Source organism: Lactuca serriola, chromosome 2, assembly GCF_051521515.1.
Source record: "Lactuca serriola cultivar US96UC23 chromosome 2, Lser_US96UC23_V15, whole genome shotgun sequence".
Lineage (NCBI taxonomy): Eukaryota > Viridiplantae > Streptophyta > Magnoliopsida > Asterales > Asteraceae > Lactuca > Lactuca serriola.
In genome coordinates, this window is record NC_136409.1 from 57,139,030 (window position 1) to 57,157,018 (window position 17,989).

Genomic DNA, 17,989 nt, shown 5'->3' on the forward strand with positions numbered 1-17,989 from the left:
ATTTGTTACACATGCTTTGCAGGTGTCACTAAAAAGCTAGAATATTGAAAAATGGAGGTTGTATCTTCAATTTTTCGATTGTGGATGGTAACTTTCTGATGCCACAATGAGCAAAACTAAGCACTTCTAGATTCAATAGTTCACCAATAACAGAGCAATCAAACATCAATAGACACCGATGGAGAATGAGTGTTTGTAGCTTGGTGGAGCATTCAAGTGATTTGGGAAGCAATGGATACTGAATTTTTTCATATGCTACAACTTCAAGATTTTCCATTCTTTCATAACAACCTTGAGAAAACTTAAACGACTTATCTCCATCCATAAGTCTCATAAGTGACAAGTTTGGGTACTCAGAGTCACCAGGAAACTCAGGCATTCCTGTGCAAGTAATAGAAACTCTTTTGCAAGAATCTTACAACTAGGATATATCTTTTCCTTCACAAAATATGTAAGGAACATGAATACTATAATGAAGCAACTGGATGGTACAATCCTTGATGTCAAAAAGCACATGGAAAGAAACAAAGTTAGTAATATGGAGATACCTTCTCGTATACCTGGTTGGTTGGAAGAAGTCGAAAAGACCAAAGAAAAAGCTCAAAACATTTCAAGTACTAGGAATGGATGTTTTAACTTGAAAATGAGGCAACAAGTAGGAAGGAATGCATTCAAGATCACAGAGGAGATGGAAAGTTTTATTGATGAAAACAATAAGATAACTTGGAGTGATGCTCAAAGATGTCTTGGGAAAGTGAACTCGGAAATCGCATCCAGTTTTGCACCTTTGGATGGTGATGCCCAAAATCACTTCAAATCAAGAGAGAGGACTTTCAAGGATGTGCTCGGGTTTCTTCAACAAGATCACCAAGAGCCAAGTGATAGTCCTATGTGGAATGGGAGGTGTGGGGAAAACCACTATGTTCAAGTGGAAAAGACTGCAAAAGATAAGAAAATGTTTGATTATGTTGTGAAGGTGGTTATTGGGCAACAAATTAACATGTTTTCTATTCAGCAAACTGTAGCAGAATATATGGGTCAATCCCTTACTGAAACGAGTCAAACAGCAAGAGCAGATCGTCTTCGTATAACATTTGGGAACCTTCCAGAAGGTAAAAAGAAAGGTTTTAGTGATATTTGATGATGTATGGGAGACTATTGAACTCAAAGATATTGGACTGAGTCCTTTGCCCAATGGCTTCAAGTTGTTGCTGACATCACGAAATGAAAATATTTGCAAACAAATTGCAGTAGAAGCTAATTCGGATTCGAAACTAGTTCGAGTGGATGTGATGGAGGAGCTTGAAGCACATAATTTCTTTTGGCAAATCACAGGAGTTTCAAAACAACATGATATGGAGCTGAATCAAATAGGAAGTGAAATTGTGAGAAGATGTGTTTTTTTGCCCCTTGCCATTAAACTCATCGCCAAAACCCTTCAATTTCATGAAGTTTTTGCATGGAGAGATACTTTTCAACGGTTGAAGAAGAAGAATCTTGATGAGAATGTGCAAGAAGTTATTAAGATAAGCTATAATTATATAAAAACAGAGGAGGAAAAGGTGATTTTTCTTCTGTGTGGCTTGTTTCCTGATGACTTTAATATTCCAATCCAGGAACTCACAAGATATGCATGGGGCCTACGGGTATTAAGTGAAGTATCTACTTTGGGAGAGGCTAGAGACAAGACAAAAACATGTGTGCAGAATCTTAAAAATGCAAATTTATTGATGGATAGAGATTACATTGGGTGTGTCAAAATGCATGATCTTGTGCTTGCTTTTGTGTTAAGTAGAGTTTCGAAAGGTGACCATGAACCATGGTGATATTTCAAAGTGGAGTAGAGTTGAAGTGGAAGATTCTTGCAAAAGAGTTTCTATTACCTGCGCAGGAATGTTGGTGACTCTAAGTACCCAAACTTATCACTTTTGAGACTTATGAATGGAGATAAGTCGCTTAAGTTTTCTCAAGGTTTTGATGAAAGAATGGAAAATCTTGAAGTTGTAGTATATGAAAAAATTCAGTATCTATTGCTTCTCAGATCACTTGAATGCTCCACCAAGCTACGAACACTCATTCTCCATCAGTGCCTATTGATGTTTGATTGCTCTGCTATTGGTGAACTCTTGAATCTGGAAGTGCTCAGTTTTGCTCATTGTGGCATCGCAAAGTTACCATCCACAATCGGAAAGATTGAAGTGAAGGAATGTGATAATCTTGTGAATTTGTTTCCAACCAATCCCATGTCTTTGCTAGGTCGTCTGGAGGAGCTTCATGTTTCTGAATGTGGAAGCATTGAAGTCTTATCTGACATGGACGTGAGTTGTATTGGTGAAATTGAAGAATTCAGTAGCAAGTTGAAACACATTAAGGTATATAGGTTGGATAAGCTAAGAGAGTTGTGGAGGATGAAAGGGGAAAGTAGCTCTAATATCCTTATTCGTAGCTTTCAAGTTGTTGGAAGTATAGAAATAAGGTGTGAGAGGTTTGTAAACATATTCACACTTACTGTCTCCAAATATGATATGAGAACTAAAGATGAAAGTGGTTCAAAAACCGGATTGGTTTACTCGGACCCGGAAAACCCGGAACCCGGAATTGATGAATTATGAGACCAAATTTTCAAAATTTCCTACAAATGACGAAATCACCCTTTTTAATTAAACCATTCTTTAACATATAAAACCAAACTTATAACCATTTATCTAATATTTATATCACAATATAAATTATGGTTCTCACAAATAAAGTTCTTAGAGAGAGGAGAATGGGAGGTAGGCCGGGGTTTGGTTAGGTGAATGCCATACTTCATATCGTGAGTTTTCCATTACTTCAATGTTTTCTCTCTTTTTATTATGAGAGCTGATATGTAAATTGAGATTATTATAAACATACATATATTTAGAACTATGGGATTTTCTAATATGTGCCCTAAGGCATATATAAGAAGTATTAATTAATCACAATTATTACCATAATTAAAATGTTAAACACATTAATTATAAGAAATATTACCATAATTAAATATAAAATTTCATTAATAATTTCCATAATTAATGCATTTCATATTTAATTATGGTAATAATTATGATTAATTAATACTTTTTATATGTGCCCTTAAGGCACATATTAGAAAATCCCTTTGTAAAAAGAGCTAATAAGTTGATGGGTATTTTATCATAATCTATATAATTTTTAAAAAATAAATATACTAGGGAATATATTTTTGGTATAGAAAATGATGTAGGATTAAAGATAGTCTAAGAGAAATTTATTTATATTTCCTATATAAAAACTTTATAAAACGTATAAAAACCGGTTCCGGTCCATTAAACCAGGTTCCGGTTTTTTTACTTATCCGGTTCCAAAAACCAGTTCCGGTTTTTTTACCCGGGTTACCCGGATAAGACTAATTTTGGAACCCAATACCCGGACCGTTTAAGCATTTTCCGGTTATACCGGTTCCGGTCCCGTTTTCCAGTTTTACAACTCATCCCTAGGACTAAATCCACAACGAAATGCAATAAGGACGACATCAGGAAGATTTCAAAAATTAAACTGAAATTGAAACTTTGATTAAATAACAGGGACTAGAGATGTAATTTACTTTTTAACTTGCTATTTTACATGTGATTTTACATTGACCAGTGACAAATCTGAAACAAAAAACAATGTTAGGGGCTGATTTGAAAAAAAAAAGTTGTACTGAATATGCAACTTTGGGTGTAACACAGGGACCATTATTGTAACTAACTCTTTATTTCAAAGAATTAAAAAACACGACGCCTAGATAAAATAAAGAGTTTAAAATACCTATTTTGTGTCTCCGAATCACCTTTGGAGTTGATGTAAATTCAATTCCACCAGTATTGTTGTCACTATTTTTCACTGCCCCTTTCTCCCTGAGTTCTAGATTCTGTTTGGGGAGATGGGCAAAATGAAACTTTTTAGCTTTAACTTGAAACCTTTTTATTTTATTTGTTATTATTTCACAAAAGAAGCAACAACTTTGTTAGTGATGAAAATCCTAGCTAGCATGAAGACAAGTTGTTGGATACATTGTAGGGCTAAATATAGCAACGTACTTTCATTTATTTGCTTATTATCGCATCCTTGTTTCTTTTCTTTGTATTACAACATTGTACTTTCAAGGAATTTTATTGTCAAATCTTTTTCTTATTAAGACATTGTATTTTGAAAAAACTACTTATTATAGCAGTGAAAATTGTTTCGTATCTTGAATTGCTACAATTTTGTGGAGCACTCAAAGTACAATGTTGTAATGGGAATAATTGAAAGTAAAATGCTATAATAAATAAATAAAATTATTTTACTATTTCTTGCATTCGACCCAAAATGTGAATGTGAAAAGGTAAACGTCAGAGAAAGAACCTTTATGTCATTGAAAAACGACTTTAATCCATCCAATGACATGTCAAAGTTTTCATATTGTCTATTGGATTTCCTTATCCACTTTGGAATATTTGTTAAAAAAAAAAAAAAAAAAAAAAATTCTTGACGACATCGCTCATCTGCTTGGAAAATTAACCATGATAGGGAGTCCAATATGTTGAGATATCACCCATTTTAGGAATAAATTTTATAATAATGCCCTGTTATAGAAAACAGCTAAAAATATTATTAATATAAAGAGTAGTAACTTCATTTCACTTAAGGGCTGATAAATCTCTACTTCACCAGCTTGTATAACTCGATCACTTAGACACAGATTATCCAGCTTCTATACTACCAGCCTCAAGAGCTATGTCATCTATATTACTGAAAACAGGTAAAAAAAAAACTTTTCCAGTTTTGGTTGTTATTTTAAGGTTTCATATCAATTTTGGTCCCAAATAGCTTTGTAATTTCTACTTTCTTTTCTCCTGATTTCAGGAATGTCATCAAAACCAAAAACAATTTTCACTGCTACAACTGGGGAGGATTTCCAAAGTATAATTTCCAAATAGGAAAAAAAAAAATTGGAAGTTTTGAAAGCATGATGAATGAAACAGTGCAATGAGCCTTACACACTATGAATGAAAGTGAAACTCTCCCTACGTCAGCTAACGTCTGATTCCCCTTTTATTCTCCATTCTCTCTCCTCTAACCGAATATCCTTTGGTCCCCCACCTTTTGAACTTCTAGAATATACCAATAATGCCCTTGGAGTAGGTGCGTGTTGAATTAACAGTTCTCAATTCTCATCACCAGCAAAAGACCAATATATCCTCAATAGTCAATACATCAAATGTGCGACAAGATGTTATATACTTAGTTTTCAATTGATAATATCTTGTTTTTAAACTTTATATTGGACGAATCAGTCATTAGCCTGGAGGGAGTGGTGCCACAGAAACCGCACTCCCTTCATTGCCACGTAAGCACCATGTCAGCTTTTACCACAAAAGTATGGTTCCTTGTCACACCTAAGGAGTGGTGCCATATTTTTTTAAGGATTTAAATTAGATATGACTTCATTTTTAATTAAAAAAAAAAACATAAAATTTAATTACTTCAAAATAAAAAAATATTGCATTGCATTGCTTAAAATAAAATTTAAAAAAAAATGAAATTTAAAAAAAAATACTGCAAACTTAAAAAAAACACACACACATGAAACGATTAAAATAACTTATAAAATAAACTCAAATAAAATAACTTACAAAGGAAAAAAAAAACTTTATTAATTAAAGTGCCAGTGGGAACAATGGCAAACATATATTTTTTTAATTTTATAAAACAATTTATTTTTAATAAAAAGCATAACCTCAATACTTGTCATGTTCAATATACTAGAATAATTTAAATTAACAAAAAAAATAAATAAAAAAACAAAGCACAAGAAAATAGAAATACTCCCTGGATTTGTTTCAATTGTATGTGTGTGTTTTTGTAGCCCATGCATAGTCCATTTAGGAATTTTAAAACAACCCAAACTAAAAATAAGAAGAGAGAGAGAGAAAAGAATGTGGTAATAAACAGCCGTGGGGGAAGGGAGTGCGGTTTAAACTGCATGCTAGGGGCGGTGTTCTCCATTGACACGGTCACAAACCACAGTGGAAACTGCACCCACTCCGCATAGTCTTACAGAAATGGCAGAAAGTCGTACTAAATACGCAAATAGCTTTTGTACTCCATATTTCTTGATCTCCACTTCTTTCCCATATGTGCAACAAGATGTCATATACTAGTTTTCAAGGGGAAGAAAAGGAATTAGTGTGAAGCTTCGAGTTGATTATGGATGATTCAGAGAGGGATTCAAGAGTAGCATCATTGTAATTTAGATTGATTGAATAGGGCGATGAAAGCCTGCATCGAACAAAAGATCTGTAACCAAATTTTATTGTTTTTATTTCAGAGTTTGGATAATGTTATGATGATGTTATACATTGCCTATGATCTTTGCAAAGAAAACATCCTTGGGTGACACACTCAACTTACAAGAGAGAAATGGACTCGCTTCTTCAAGAATGAAGTGCTCATATACAAAACAAACATTAATAGTTTAATACACTCAACTTAAAAGAGGAGCCAAAACTTTAGGGATCTTTTTTCATGGAAGAATTTTATCAAACACTTGGTGTTAATAAAAATTAAGAGCACAGATGTGTTGAATTACTGGAAGTTTTATGTTATAGCAAATTAGGTTCGCTCCTTTTCTTTTGTTTCTTGCCCAGTATGAGCTAAGAAAGTTTCATCAATGGATTATTATTCAATGCACCTTCATCCCCCAAAATTTTATGCACTATTTAAAATAGTGGAATATGTACAAACCAATCAAGAAAAACTTGCATAAATATAGCTACGTTGGTCACAGATTAATCAAATACATGAGATTACATGATACTAGAAGTTCGATAATTTGAATTGAAATATTAAGCATAAGAAACTCTGACAAGAAGTCGATTCAATCAGATAATAAGGTAGAGAAACATGTACATGATTAGGACAAAGGAAACTAAGTGTTATATAGCAAACTTGAAAATACACCAAACTGCACGTGTGAATTTGATGTTTCTCTAGAACTGCCATCCCTGTAGGAGATTACAACTTGTAAATTGGAGAGTAATGTAAAGTTTTTTGTTGGAGAAAACATTAATCTATCAATAATAACCAAAGGAGACACCACATACCTCTTGTTGATAGGTCTTTATAAAGGAGTTTGGGTCTTCCGTTGTATGACACAATCCAAAAGTTGTATCTATTAACTTCAGCTCCGGAGTAGTTGATTGACCATTTGTGAAAACTATTATTTCCGGACAATCTTTGATTTTCAAAGTATCTAACGATGGCCATTGAAAAGCCTCCTTCCCCAAGCAAAATCCCTTGAGATTTGGAAGCTCATGAAGTGTGATGGTTTTTAGACAAGGGAACACAACCTCGGTCGGTCTAGTTTCAGAATCTTCAACTTGCTTGACAATCACATCCATACTCTTGCACTCACTTATAATTAGCTCTTGGAGCTGCAATAGACTGCCAACCATGCAACTACTGAAAACGTGTCCAAGAAGATTACAATCTACAATCGACACCTTTGTAAGGTTTGGAAAGTTCAACACTATCCACCTATGGCTCTTCCACATATGCTTCAAATTACTTATTCCACCCAAAGTCACCTCTTTTAGCTTCTGAAATGCCACAACAGATTGTGTTCCAATATTCACATCATCGTTTGTTACTTCAAATACCTCCTCTACTACAGATTGATAGGCATTGGTAATAGAAAGCTTTTCAAGATTCTTCAAATTAAGCAACTCCTTACATGGAAAAACTATGCTGCTTTTCAACAATATGTCACTCTTTTGTGCATCTACTTCAACTAAATTTGAAAAGGACCAAGGGAACTGAACTAGCTTTATCATAGCTGGAGTAGAGCACATTGAGAGTTGAGTCTGATAAGAAATTAGAAACATAGATCATCACAAACACTGACAATTATAAACAAAAAAATACATTTAGTATACAAACATATTAAAGGGTTGCAAGTTCTATTATTATTCAATGTGTCGAGTCATTTTAAATAGAAAAGAAATAAAATGTAAAAGATAGGTTGCGTTTAGTTACGAAAAAACAGTTTTCCTTTTCTTTTTTTCGTTTTCCCTTTTCAGTTTTCGTTTTCCGTTTTCGGTTTTCATTGGAAAATTTAGAAAACGCGGTTAGTTAAAACTTATTCATTTTTCATTTTCCGTTTTAGAAAATTAGAAAACGTGTTTAGATTTGTATTTTTCTATCCGTTTTCATTTTTAGAGAACGGTAGTGGTGGTAGGGTGGGGGTGGGGCGGCAGCACTGGTGGGGACGACGGCGAGGGGCAGTGGTGCAGTCGATGATGACGACGGTGATGGTGGTGGTGGTGGCAGCAGTGGTGGTGGTGGCGGTGGCAATTGTGGCAGTGGTGGTGATGGTGGCAGCGGTGGTAGTGCTGCTGGTGATGGGGTAGTGGTGGTGGTGATGGTAGGTTGGTGATTGTGGTAGTGGTGTTGGGTGTGTATGTCTGTTTTGTGGGTGGGTGTATTTGTGGGGGTGGGTGTATATGTGTGTTTGTGGGTGGGGGTGGGTGTGTGTGTATATGTGTGTTTGTGGGGGATGGGAGTGGGGATGAGTGTGTGTTTGTGGGGGTTGGTGTGTGTGCGCGTTTGTTTGTGGGGGTGAGTGTGTGTGTGTGTATGGGGGTGGGGGTCGGGGTCGAGGTGGAGATGGATGTGTGTTTGTGTGTGTATGTGTGTTTGTATGGATGGGGGTGAGGATGTGTGTGTGTGTGTGTTTGTGGGGTGGGCTTGGGAGTAGGTGGGTAGGGGTGTGGTCGGTTGGGGGTGTTAATGTAGGGGTAGGTGGGTGGGGTAGGAGTGAGTGCGTTTAGTTAAAACTTATTCATTTTCATTTTTAGTTTTAGAAAATTAGAAAACGTGTTTAGATGTGTATTTTTCTTACGGTTTTGATTTTTAGAAAATGGTAGCGGTGGTGGGTGGGGGTGGTGGCGGTAGCAGGTCGACGGTGGTGGTGGTGGCGACAACAATTATGGCAGTGGTGATGGCGAAAGCAATTGTGATAGTGGTGGTGCTGGTGATGGGGTAGTGGTGCTAATGATGGTGATTATAGGTTGATGATTGTGGTAGTGGTATTGGATGGGTGGGTGTGTCTGTGTGTGTTTGCGGGGGTGGGGTGGGGTGTGTGTGGGTGTGTGTGTGTGAGTGTGTTTGTGGGTGTGGGTGTATGTGTGTTTGTAGGGGTGGGTGTATGTTTATGGGTGTGTGTGTGTGTGTGTGTTTGTGGGGGTTTGAGCATAGGTGGGTGGGGTTTGTGGGTGTATGGGGTGTTTGTGTGTGTGTGTGTGGGGGGGGGGGGGGGCTTGGGGGTGGGTAGGTAGAGGTGGATGGAGTGATGGTGGGTATATGTTTATATTTTAGAAAAAAAATTGAATTAAAAAAATATGAAAAACAATGGTTATTGGTTTTCTAAAAATGTCCAACTTGTTTGTAATTTTAAAAAACAGAAAATTTTCATTTTCCATGAAAGATTTAGAAAAATAGACGAACTAAACGCGTTTTCAAAATTCTCATTTTTCTTGGAAAATTTTTCCTGAAAACGGCCAAAATTTCCACAACAACACGCACCCTAAGTATTTTGGAAACTTCAAAAAAGTAATTATCCATGTACTTGTTTATTTCTAGTTGTGTTCATCTACTGAATGTTTACATCCGATTTTATTAGGAAAAAAGATAATTAAGTTATTGTATTTTTCATCTTTCGACATGGTCAAAAACCACTCACAGTTAGTGGGTCAATTGGGCCTGTCTTTAGTTCATCTAACTTGATTTGTATATTAAGTGGTTAACTAAGGAATGATCGAATATAACATCTTTCATAACATAAGAGACAGGTTAATATCTTAGGAATGTTGCATACTTTGGTAACTTTTTATACATACAAAAATCGGGAAGTGGTTATGTATCTTCACTTGGTTTTGCTTTGTGTTTCCTAAATTTGTATGCAAATATCTTAAAACATAATAAAACTACATGTTGACATGTGGTTAAATGTTGAAGTAAAGTAACAACATACCTCATTGGTCAAATGGAAGTTGAGGCCACATTGATCAAGACTATGCTTGCCTAATCCTGTATGTATGTAGTTGAGCTTCGAAGCCTTTGAGTGACCAGATGTGAAACTCATCATTTGCGGGCAGCCATAAATCTTAACCTTTTCCAATACTGGCCACCTGAACTCATTCATCCCCAAGAAGAAACCCTTGAGATCTGGTAAATCTGTTAGTTTAAGGGACTTGAGACGTGGGAAGACTATTATAGACTTAGATTTTTCTATGTGCTCTCCATCTTCCTTCACAATCACTTGCATTGCCTTGCATTTTATTACAGTCAATTCTTTGAGTTGCTTGAAGCTTTCAAGTGTCGAACTTGTGAATATATATTCTAAAACTTCACATTTATGTATATACAATATTGTTAGGTTGGGCAATTGAAGAAAAGTCATATTTGCCGACCTGGGGATGGTGATTGCATCACTTCCATCACCAACATTAGTAATACTATCAACACCATTGCTGTTGGCCCCTTCAATTTCAAATATCTCCACAATTGACCCACATTCTGATATTCTCAACTCTTCAAGTTTATTCAATTGTCCCACTACATAAGATGGAAACACTCTTGACAAGGCATAGCAATAACTTATAGAAATCTTTTTGGAGTATTGGCATAAGAACCAAGAAGCAACATCGACTTGAGAACACTACAACAACACATGCAAAAATCAATGGAACTGATTCAATTAACAAAGCTTAGCTGTTTGCTACACACATACACACTACAATTTAACACAATATTTGTTTCTAGAAATGTTCAGTAACGTCAACAATGTAAGTTGAACTACAAAAGGGCAATATACAGAAAAATCACAATATTTCGGCCAATTTGTTTTTTGCAGTTTAACAACTCCATTTCAGTTTTAGCACATCAAACGTACCAACGTTTGAAATTTCTTTCTATTTCGACAAATTTGACCTAATATAGCAGGTTAAAGTGGGTCATAATTGAAAAGGTTGTCAAAGTTTAGTCCACTTCATTTCACTAAAGCCACTCAACTTTGACAAAATTTCTTTAACCTGCTATATCAGGTCAAAGTGGTCAGCATAGAATATTTCCAATTATGGATGAAAGAAAGAACAAGTAGATTGTGGATGAAAGAAAAAGCACACTAAATCAATCATAAAAGTGGCCTTATATAGGCTTATAGGAGATTATGAACATCTAAAAAAAAAAGGAAATAGAAACAAGAAAAAGCAGAACTGCCAGGGTGCTAATTAATACAACTAATTAGCATTTATTCAAATTAAAACTTGAAAATGAACAGACTTGGACTTATTTGTTTATTATACATGCATCAACAATTTTTTTCACTCCCTCACAATCTGGTCTTATCATAAATCGATTTAAATAAAAAAAAAACCATTAAATATTATGCATGTCGTTATTTATTTTTGTCTTTCAACCTTCAGAAGTATTAGCTTATGGAGTTACATCACGCAACTAATGGAGAAGAGAATATTAAAAAAAGAAATAAAACAAATAACTGAATATGTAAAGGAACCACTTAAAAGAAATCATATATACCTGGAACTGATCGATACTCTTGAGGCGTGGCAGAGCCCCAAGGGCGAACATCTCAAGAAGAGGGAAGGAGGAGATGGTGTTTGTGTGAGTAGAAGATATTATTTCTTCATTTTCATCATTAATATCTCTACTTGAAACAACTTCTTCAATACCATCACAAAAAATTATGCGGACCTCCTTTAAGTTGGGAAGAAGTTTGCCCATGAGAGGTGAAAATAAGTACTTTATGCTATTGCAGAAACCCATGTTTATTCGTGTGAGGTTGTGGAATGAGTAGGATTGTGATTGGTTTTGAGGAATTACAAGTTTCTTCCAATTGCACTTCCACACATCACTCATACTCTCCATATATTGTAAATCTAAAACCTTGAGGGAGGGAAGTAGTAGTGGTGGTTGATGATTATATTTATGCGGAGTTGTTGTGAAATCTGTGTTGTTGCTGTTATTGGAACTCTCTATCTCAAACACCACTTCAACATCCTCACAGCCCTCTACATTAAGTCTTTCAAGGTGACTAAGAAAAGGTATGGGATGAATTGCGGATTCAACGTCACGAATATTATTATTCACCTCTGCCTTGGATATAACATTAAGCTGCAGATATCTCAACAACAAATATAATTACAAATCTCCTATACGTAAAAATGATATTTTTCACACTGAATTACAAAATTGGTCCCTGTGTTTTTTTTTTTTGGGTTGAGGTCCATTAAATTGTTTAGAAATTTTGGTCCGCATTAACTTGCTTATAAATATGTAATTAATAATACAAAGGTTAAAACAGATCCACACTTAGCAATGTGGGAAATATAGCCTACTTTTCCAACCTTAAAAGTGTTGTAGTGATATAGGTAATTTGTCCGTGTTTCTAAATTCGGAGTTTTAACTTTTTTTTTTTTTTTTTATCACATGTTGAAGTGTAAAGATTTAGAAATAATCTTATTGCACTTTAAAGTGTGAACACATCCAAAGAATTGTGTAGAACGGATTGATTTGTTGTAGTGTGATATGTATATGTATATAAAGACACATATACATAAGTGCTCTAACATGAAAATAAAAATAGAAATAGTAAGCTCAATTAAATCACATACCTCCTGGCTTTTCTGAGCAAATTGAATGTTTCTCCTGCTTGATTCACAAGGTCTCCTACCATCTATACTCACATTCATAAGTGTTCTCACATCATATTTGGAGACAGCAGGTGTGAATACATTTACAAACCTCTCACACCTTCTTATTTCTATATTTTCAACAGCTTGAAAGGTATGAATGAGGATATCAAAGCTACTTTCCCCTTTCATCCTCCACAACTCTCTTAGCTTATCCAACCTATATACTTTAATGTGTTTCAACTTGCTACCGAATTCTTCAATTTCACCAATACAACTCACGTCCATGTCAAATAAGACTTCAATGCTTCCACATTCAGAAACATGAAGCTCTTCCAGACGACCAAGCAAAGACATGGGATTGGTTGGAAACAAATTCACAAGATTATCACATTCCTTCACTTCAATCTTTGTCAACATGCAGGCATTAACTTCGTCACTAATACTAAATTGATAAGCCCATATCTCTTTCAGCTCATCCATACCATGAATTTGCAACATCTCTAACTTAGGAATCAGCATCTGCACAAAAATTAAGACACATGTTGATAATCAGTAGTGAAATCAAATTTAAAATAGTTTGTTTCGGGGATCACAAATTCACAAATCACAATCCAATCAATACAGACTTCGATTACAAGACTATCTATCTATGAAACTGTCAACATAAATCCTAAATAATATAGAGGTACCTGTTTGTTAAAGAAAGGTTGAATTGCAGAGACATTACTGGACATAGAAGATGTTGCAGATGTTTTCTGAGGATAAATACTTGTGAAATTAGGAAGGCCTTCAAGTCTCAACTCCAGCAGCTGTGGTAGCTCAATAACAATATCAATGTTGCTAAAACCTATCAACTCTGGTAGCTTCTTCAAAGATAGAAACTTTAGCCCCTGAAACTTGATTACCCCATCTCCACCATTCTCACTATGTGCAAGTACTTCCAGAACAGAGCATTGTGAAACGGTGAGGCGCTCAAGCTTCATCAAACCATTTGCAATAGGGACTGTGAAGAGGTATCTTAAGTTTGCACACTTGATAACATCAAGGGCTCTTAGATTATTAAATGCCTGTCGAGGAAGATGAACTGATTGCACTAAAACTTCTTCAAGATCATTCATACCATCCACCTCCAAATAAAGCACCTCAGTTTTCTCAAACAACTCATTCATTCCAGATTCCAATAGCTCATTTTTGTTAGTCACCAACCTCAACGTGTTTTCAAATGAATGCATATTTTTGCGAGTATTGTATTCTAAACCACATCCCATACAGATCCTGAACCTTTTAAGTTTAGTAAACACCATATTCTCGGGCGTATCCTTGTTGTCAAAGAACTCAACTTCTAATGCCGAAAGGTGCTTTGAAAGCTCTGCTAATTCAGCACGATTGTTGTCTGTGAAGCAAATAGCCTTTCCACACGCAACTCTCATATAAAGCTCTTCAAGCTCGACTAAATTCTTCAAGACACCGTCATCAATACGAAGATTAAGACACCCTGTCAAATCCAGAAGCTTTAGCTTCTTCAACTTTGCGATTGTGGATGGTAACTTTTTGATGCCACAATGAGCAAAACTAAGCACTTCCAGATTCAAGAGTTCACCAATAGCAGAGCAATCAAACATCAATAAGCACTGATGGAGAATGAGTGTTCGTAGCTTGGTGGAGCATTCAAGTGATCTGGGAAGCAATGGATACTGAATTTTTTCATATGCTACAACTTCAAGATTTTCCATTCTTTCATAAAAACCTTGAGAAAACTTAAGCGACTTATCTCCATTCATAAGTCTCAAAAGTGACAGGTTTGGGTACTCAGAGTCACCAGGAAACTCAGACATTCCTGTGCAAGTAATAGAAACTCTTTTGCAAGAATCTTCCACTTCAGCTCTACTCCACTTTAAAATATCACCATGGTTGATTATCCATGCTTGGTCACCTTTAGAAACTCTACTTAACACAAAAGCAAGCACAAGATCATGCATTTTGACACACCCAATGCAATCGCTATCCATCAATAAATTTGCATTTCTAAGATTCTGCACACATGTTTTTGTCCTGTCTCTAGCCTCTCCCAAAGTAAATACTTCACTTAATAACTGTAGGCCCCATGCATATCTTGTGAGTTCCTCGATTGGAATATTAAAGTCATCAGGAAACAAGCCACACAGAAGAAAAATCACCTTTTCCTCCTCTGTTTTTATATAATTATAGCTTATCTTAATAACTTCTTGCACATTCTCATCAAGATTCTTCTTCTTCAACCGTTGAAAAGTATCTCTCCATGCAAAAACTTCATGAAATTGAAGGGTTTTGGCGATGAGTTTAATGGCAAGGGGCAAAAAACCACATCTTCTCACAATTTCACTTCCTATTTGATTCAGCTCCATATCATGTTGTTTTGAAACTCCTATGATTTGCCAAAAGAAATTATGTGCTTCAAGCTCCTCCATCACATCCACTCGAACTAGTGTCGAATCCGAATTAGCTTCTACTGCAATTTGTTTGCAAATATTTTCATTTCGTGATGTCAGCAACAACTTGAAGCCATTGGGCAAAAGACTCAGTCCAATATCTTTGAGTTCAATAGTCTCCCATACATCATCAAATATCACTAAAACCTTTCTTTTACCTTCTGGAAGGTTCCCAAATGTTATACGAAGACGATCTGCTCTTGCTGTTTTACTCGTTTCAGTGAGGGATTGACCCATATATTCTGCTATAGCTTGCTGAATAGAAAACATGTTAATTTGTTGCCCAATAACCACCTTCACAACATAATCAAACATTTTCTTATCTTCTGCAGCCTTTTTCACTTGTTCCATCATAGTGGTTTTCCCCACACCTCCCATTCCACATAGGGCTATCACTTGGCTCTTGTGATCTTGTTGAAGAAACCCGAGCGCATCCTTGAAGGTCCTCTCTCTTGATTTGAAATGATTTTGGGCATCACCATCCAAAGGTGCAGAACTAGATGCGATTTTCGAGTTCACTTTCCCAAGAGGTCTTTGAGCATCACTCCAAGTTATCTTATTGTTTTCATCAATAAAACTTTTCATCTCCTCTATGATCTTGAATGCATTCCTTCCTACTTGATGCCTCATTTTCAAGTTAAAACATCCATTCCCATTAATTGAAATGGTTTGAGCTTTTTCTTGGGTCTTTTCGACTTCTTCCAACCAACTAGGTATACGAGCAGGTATCTCCAGATTACTAATGTTGTTTCTTTCCATGTGCTTTTTGACATCAAGTATTGTACCATCCAGTTGCTTCATTATAGTATTCATGTTCCTTACATGTTTTGTGAAGGAAAAGATATATCCCAGCTGTTTTTTTACAGGACACATTAATGATTCAACAATAGGACTAATTATTGCAGATACAACCTCCATTTTCCAATATTCTAGCTTTTTAGTGACACCTGCAAAGCATGTGTAACAAATTAGAAAGGGGATGAAATTGTTACAGGTTGTCAATTAGCTTACTTTTTTGTCCGTTCATATTTTCATTAATAATTTGCAGAACTATCTTGTTTTAAATATCATCTACCAGCCATAAGTAAATAGTACTCAAAGTTTTTCCTGCAAGATGTGGATACCTTGTATGAGAAGACGAAGATAGTTCTCATAACCATGGATTCTACCCAATTATATTGGCACATTATAGCATTGCTATAATTGGGTCGGTTTTTCAAATTAGAATGTTGTAATAAGAAGTTAAAAACTCTACCCAATTATATTTATAGCAGCAAAAATTTCTTTGTATATAGATGACATTTCTATAATAAAGAGATTTTGTAATCATATTCAACACATCAATCATTTATAAAGTTAGAAAAACGAACAAAATAACATTTCCACGTAAAAACACAAGCCATGACACAATTCTTAACTCCCAGAACATAAAACAGCAAAACGACCAATATACCCTCAATAATTATACATCATATATGATTCCATACCGTAAGTTTTCTATCTTTTGACTATGTAATTTTTTATTACTATACATGTAATATATTAATATATGTAATCAAAAGGAACTGCTTCACGCCTCGATCTTTGTGCACCAACTTAACAAAAAGAGTATAAACAAAGGAATAAGAAAGAACACGAACAGGGGAATTGACAATTACTTGGAACCTAAGTATACTGTTGGAAGAAAACTGAGTTCTTAATGAATTACAAGCCTTATTTATACTAAAACAAAAAAAGGTTTGACCCAAACACAAATACCAGAAACAAAACTGATGTTTAAAAAATGTTCCGAAAATACCCCTCTTCCTAATTTTACTGAATTAACCAGATCTATATAAGTATCTTCAACATAGTTTAGAGTCCCCAAAAACACCCATTTATCTTGGTTAAGACCTACCACAAAACTTCTTGAACCAAGTGATCTGATGCCTTTGTTTTTAAGTGTGTGTGTGTGTGTGTTCAAGTGAGAGTAGTTGATTCAAAATATTTACTTTTTCTAAACATACGACTACCCTGCATCTAGGAAAAACATAAATAGGAAAGTGAAACAACATTGTTGATGGTCGACTTTAACATCGATCTCTAGCTGATAATCATTCCTCCGTAACGTCGTTATATATTCAAACTAGTGAAAATGAAAATGTATTGTCGATTCATTACAACATTTCAGTTGATTTTAACTAAACAACATACACCAACAATCCCACAATCAGCAGCAAAGCAAACGTGATTTCCAGATCCATAGATTTAAAAAGAAAAACAACAAAAACTTTTGATAGATTCGTATACACAGAGAAAAAAAAAAGTTAAGAAAAACGTACCAGGCTTTGATCTATAGCTGCTGCTGCTGCTTTGTTTTGACTTTTAGTGAAAGGATTCAGTGTGAACTGTCAAAGACCATAATGAAGCGTCTATATAGTTACACAGTACACGTTAATAATAACCTCGTTTCATGGGAGATTCTAAACACACCCGATAAAAATCAAAAGCACCTGCACAAAACCATTGACGGTAAATTCAATTAAAATAATATTAAAAATATAATGATCGTATATACTGACACCATGTCTCCTTTGAAAACCATTTTTATGTTTTTTTAAGTCCATTACAGAAATGGTCCTTTTGTTTTGATTTGTGTTTCGATTGATTTATAGTTTTGATTTCTAAATTTACAAATTAATATGTAATATCCCTGTAGTTTATAAATATTACGGTTTTAGTTATTGTTTCATATAAAAAAATAATTTATTATTTCTTTTTTTTTAATAATTTATTATT

The 17,989-nt window shown here is 35.0% G+C and overlaps 2 protein-coding genes across 2 annotated transcripts; one reads left to right on the forward strand and one right to left on the reverse strand.

Annotated features, from left to right (window-relative positions):
• The first annotated feature begins 472 nt into the window (after positions 1–472).
• LOC145089251 (putative disease resistance protein At1g62630) lies at positions 473–1,826 on the forward strand. Its single transcript, XM_079027713.1, has 2 exons — positions 473–1,112; positions 1,252–1,826. Exons 1-2 carry the CDS (start codon positions 473–475, stop codon positions 1,824–1,826), a joined length of 1,215 nt encoding a protein of 404 aa, XP_078883839.1.
• A 5,066-nt stretch (positions 1,827–6,892) lies between these two features.
• On the reverse strand, positions 6,893–17,615 carry LOC145086266 (disease resistance protein At4g27190-like). Its single transcript, XM_079024019.1, has 7 exons — positions 17,533–17,615; positions 13,433–16,158; positions 12,723–13,262; positions 11,629–12,222; positions 10,061–10,747; positions 7,134–7,892; positions 6,893–7,034 (listed from the first exon to the last, which is right to left on the reverse strand). Exons 2-7 carry the CDS (start codon positions 16,127–16,129, stop codon positions 7,020–7,022), a joined length of 5,292 nt encoding a protein of 1,763 aa, XP_078880145.1. The 5' UTR covers positions 16,130–16,158; positions 17,533–17,615; the 3' UTR covers positions 6,893–7,019.
• Positions 17,616–17,989: the final 374 nt, after the last annotated feature.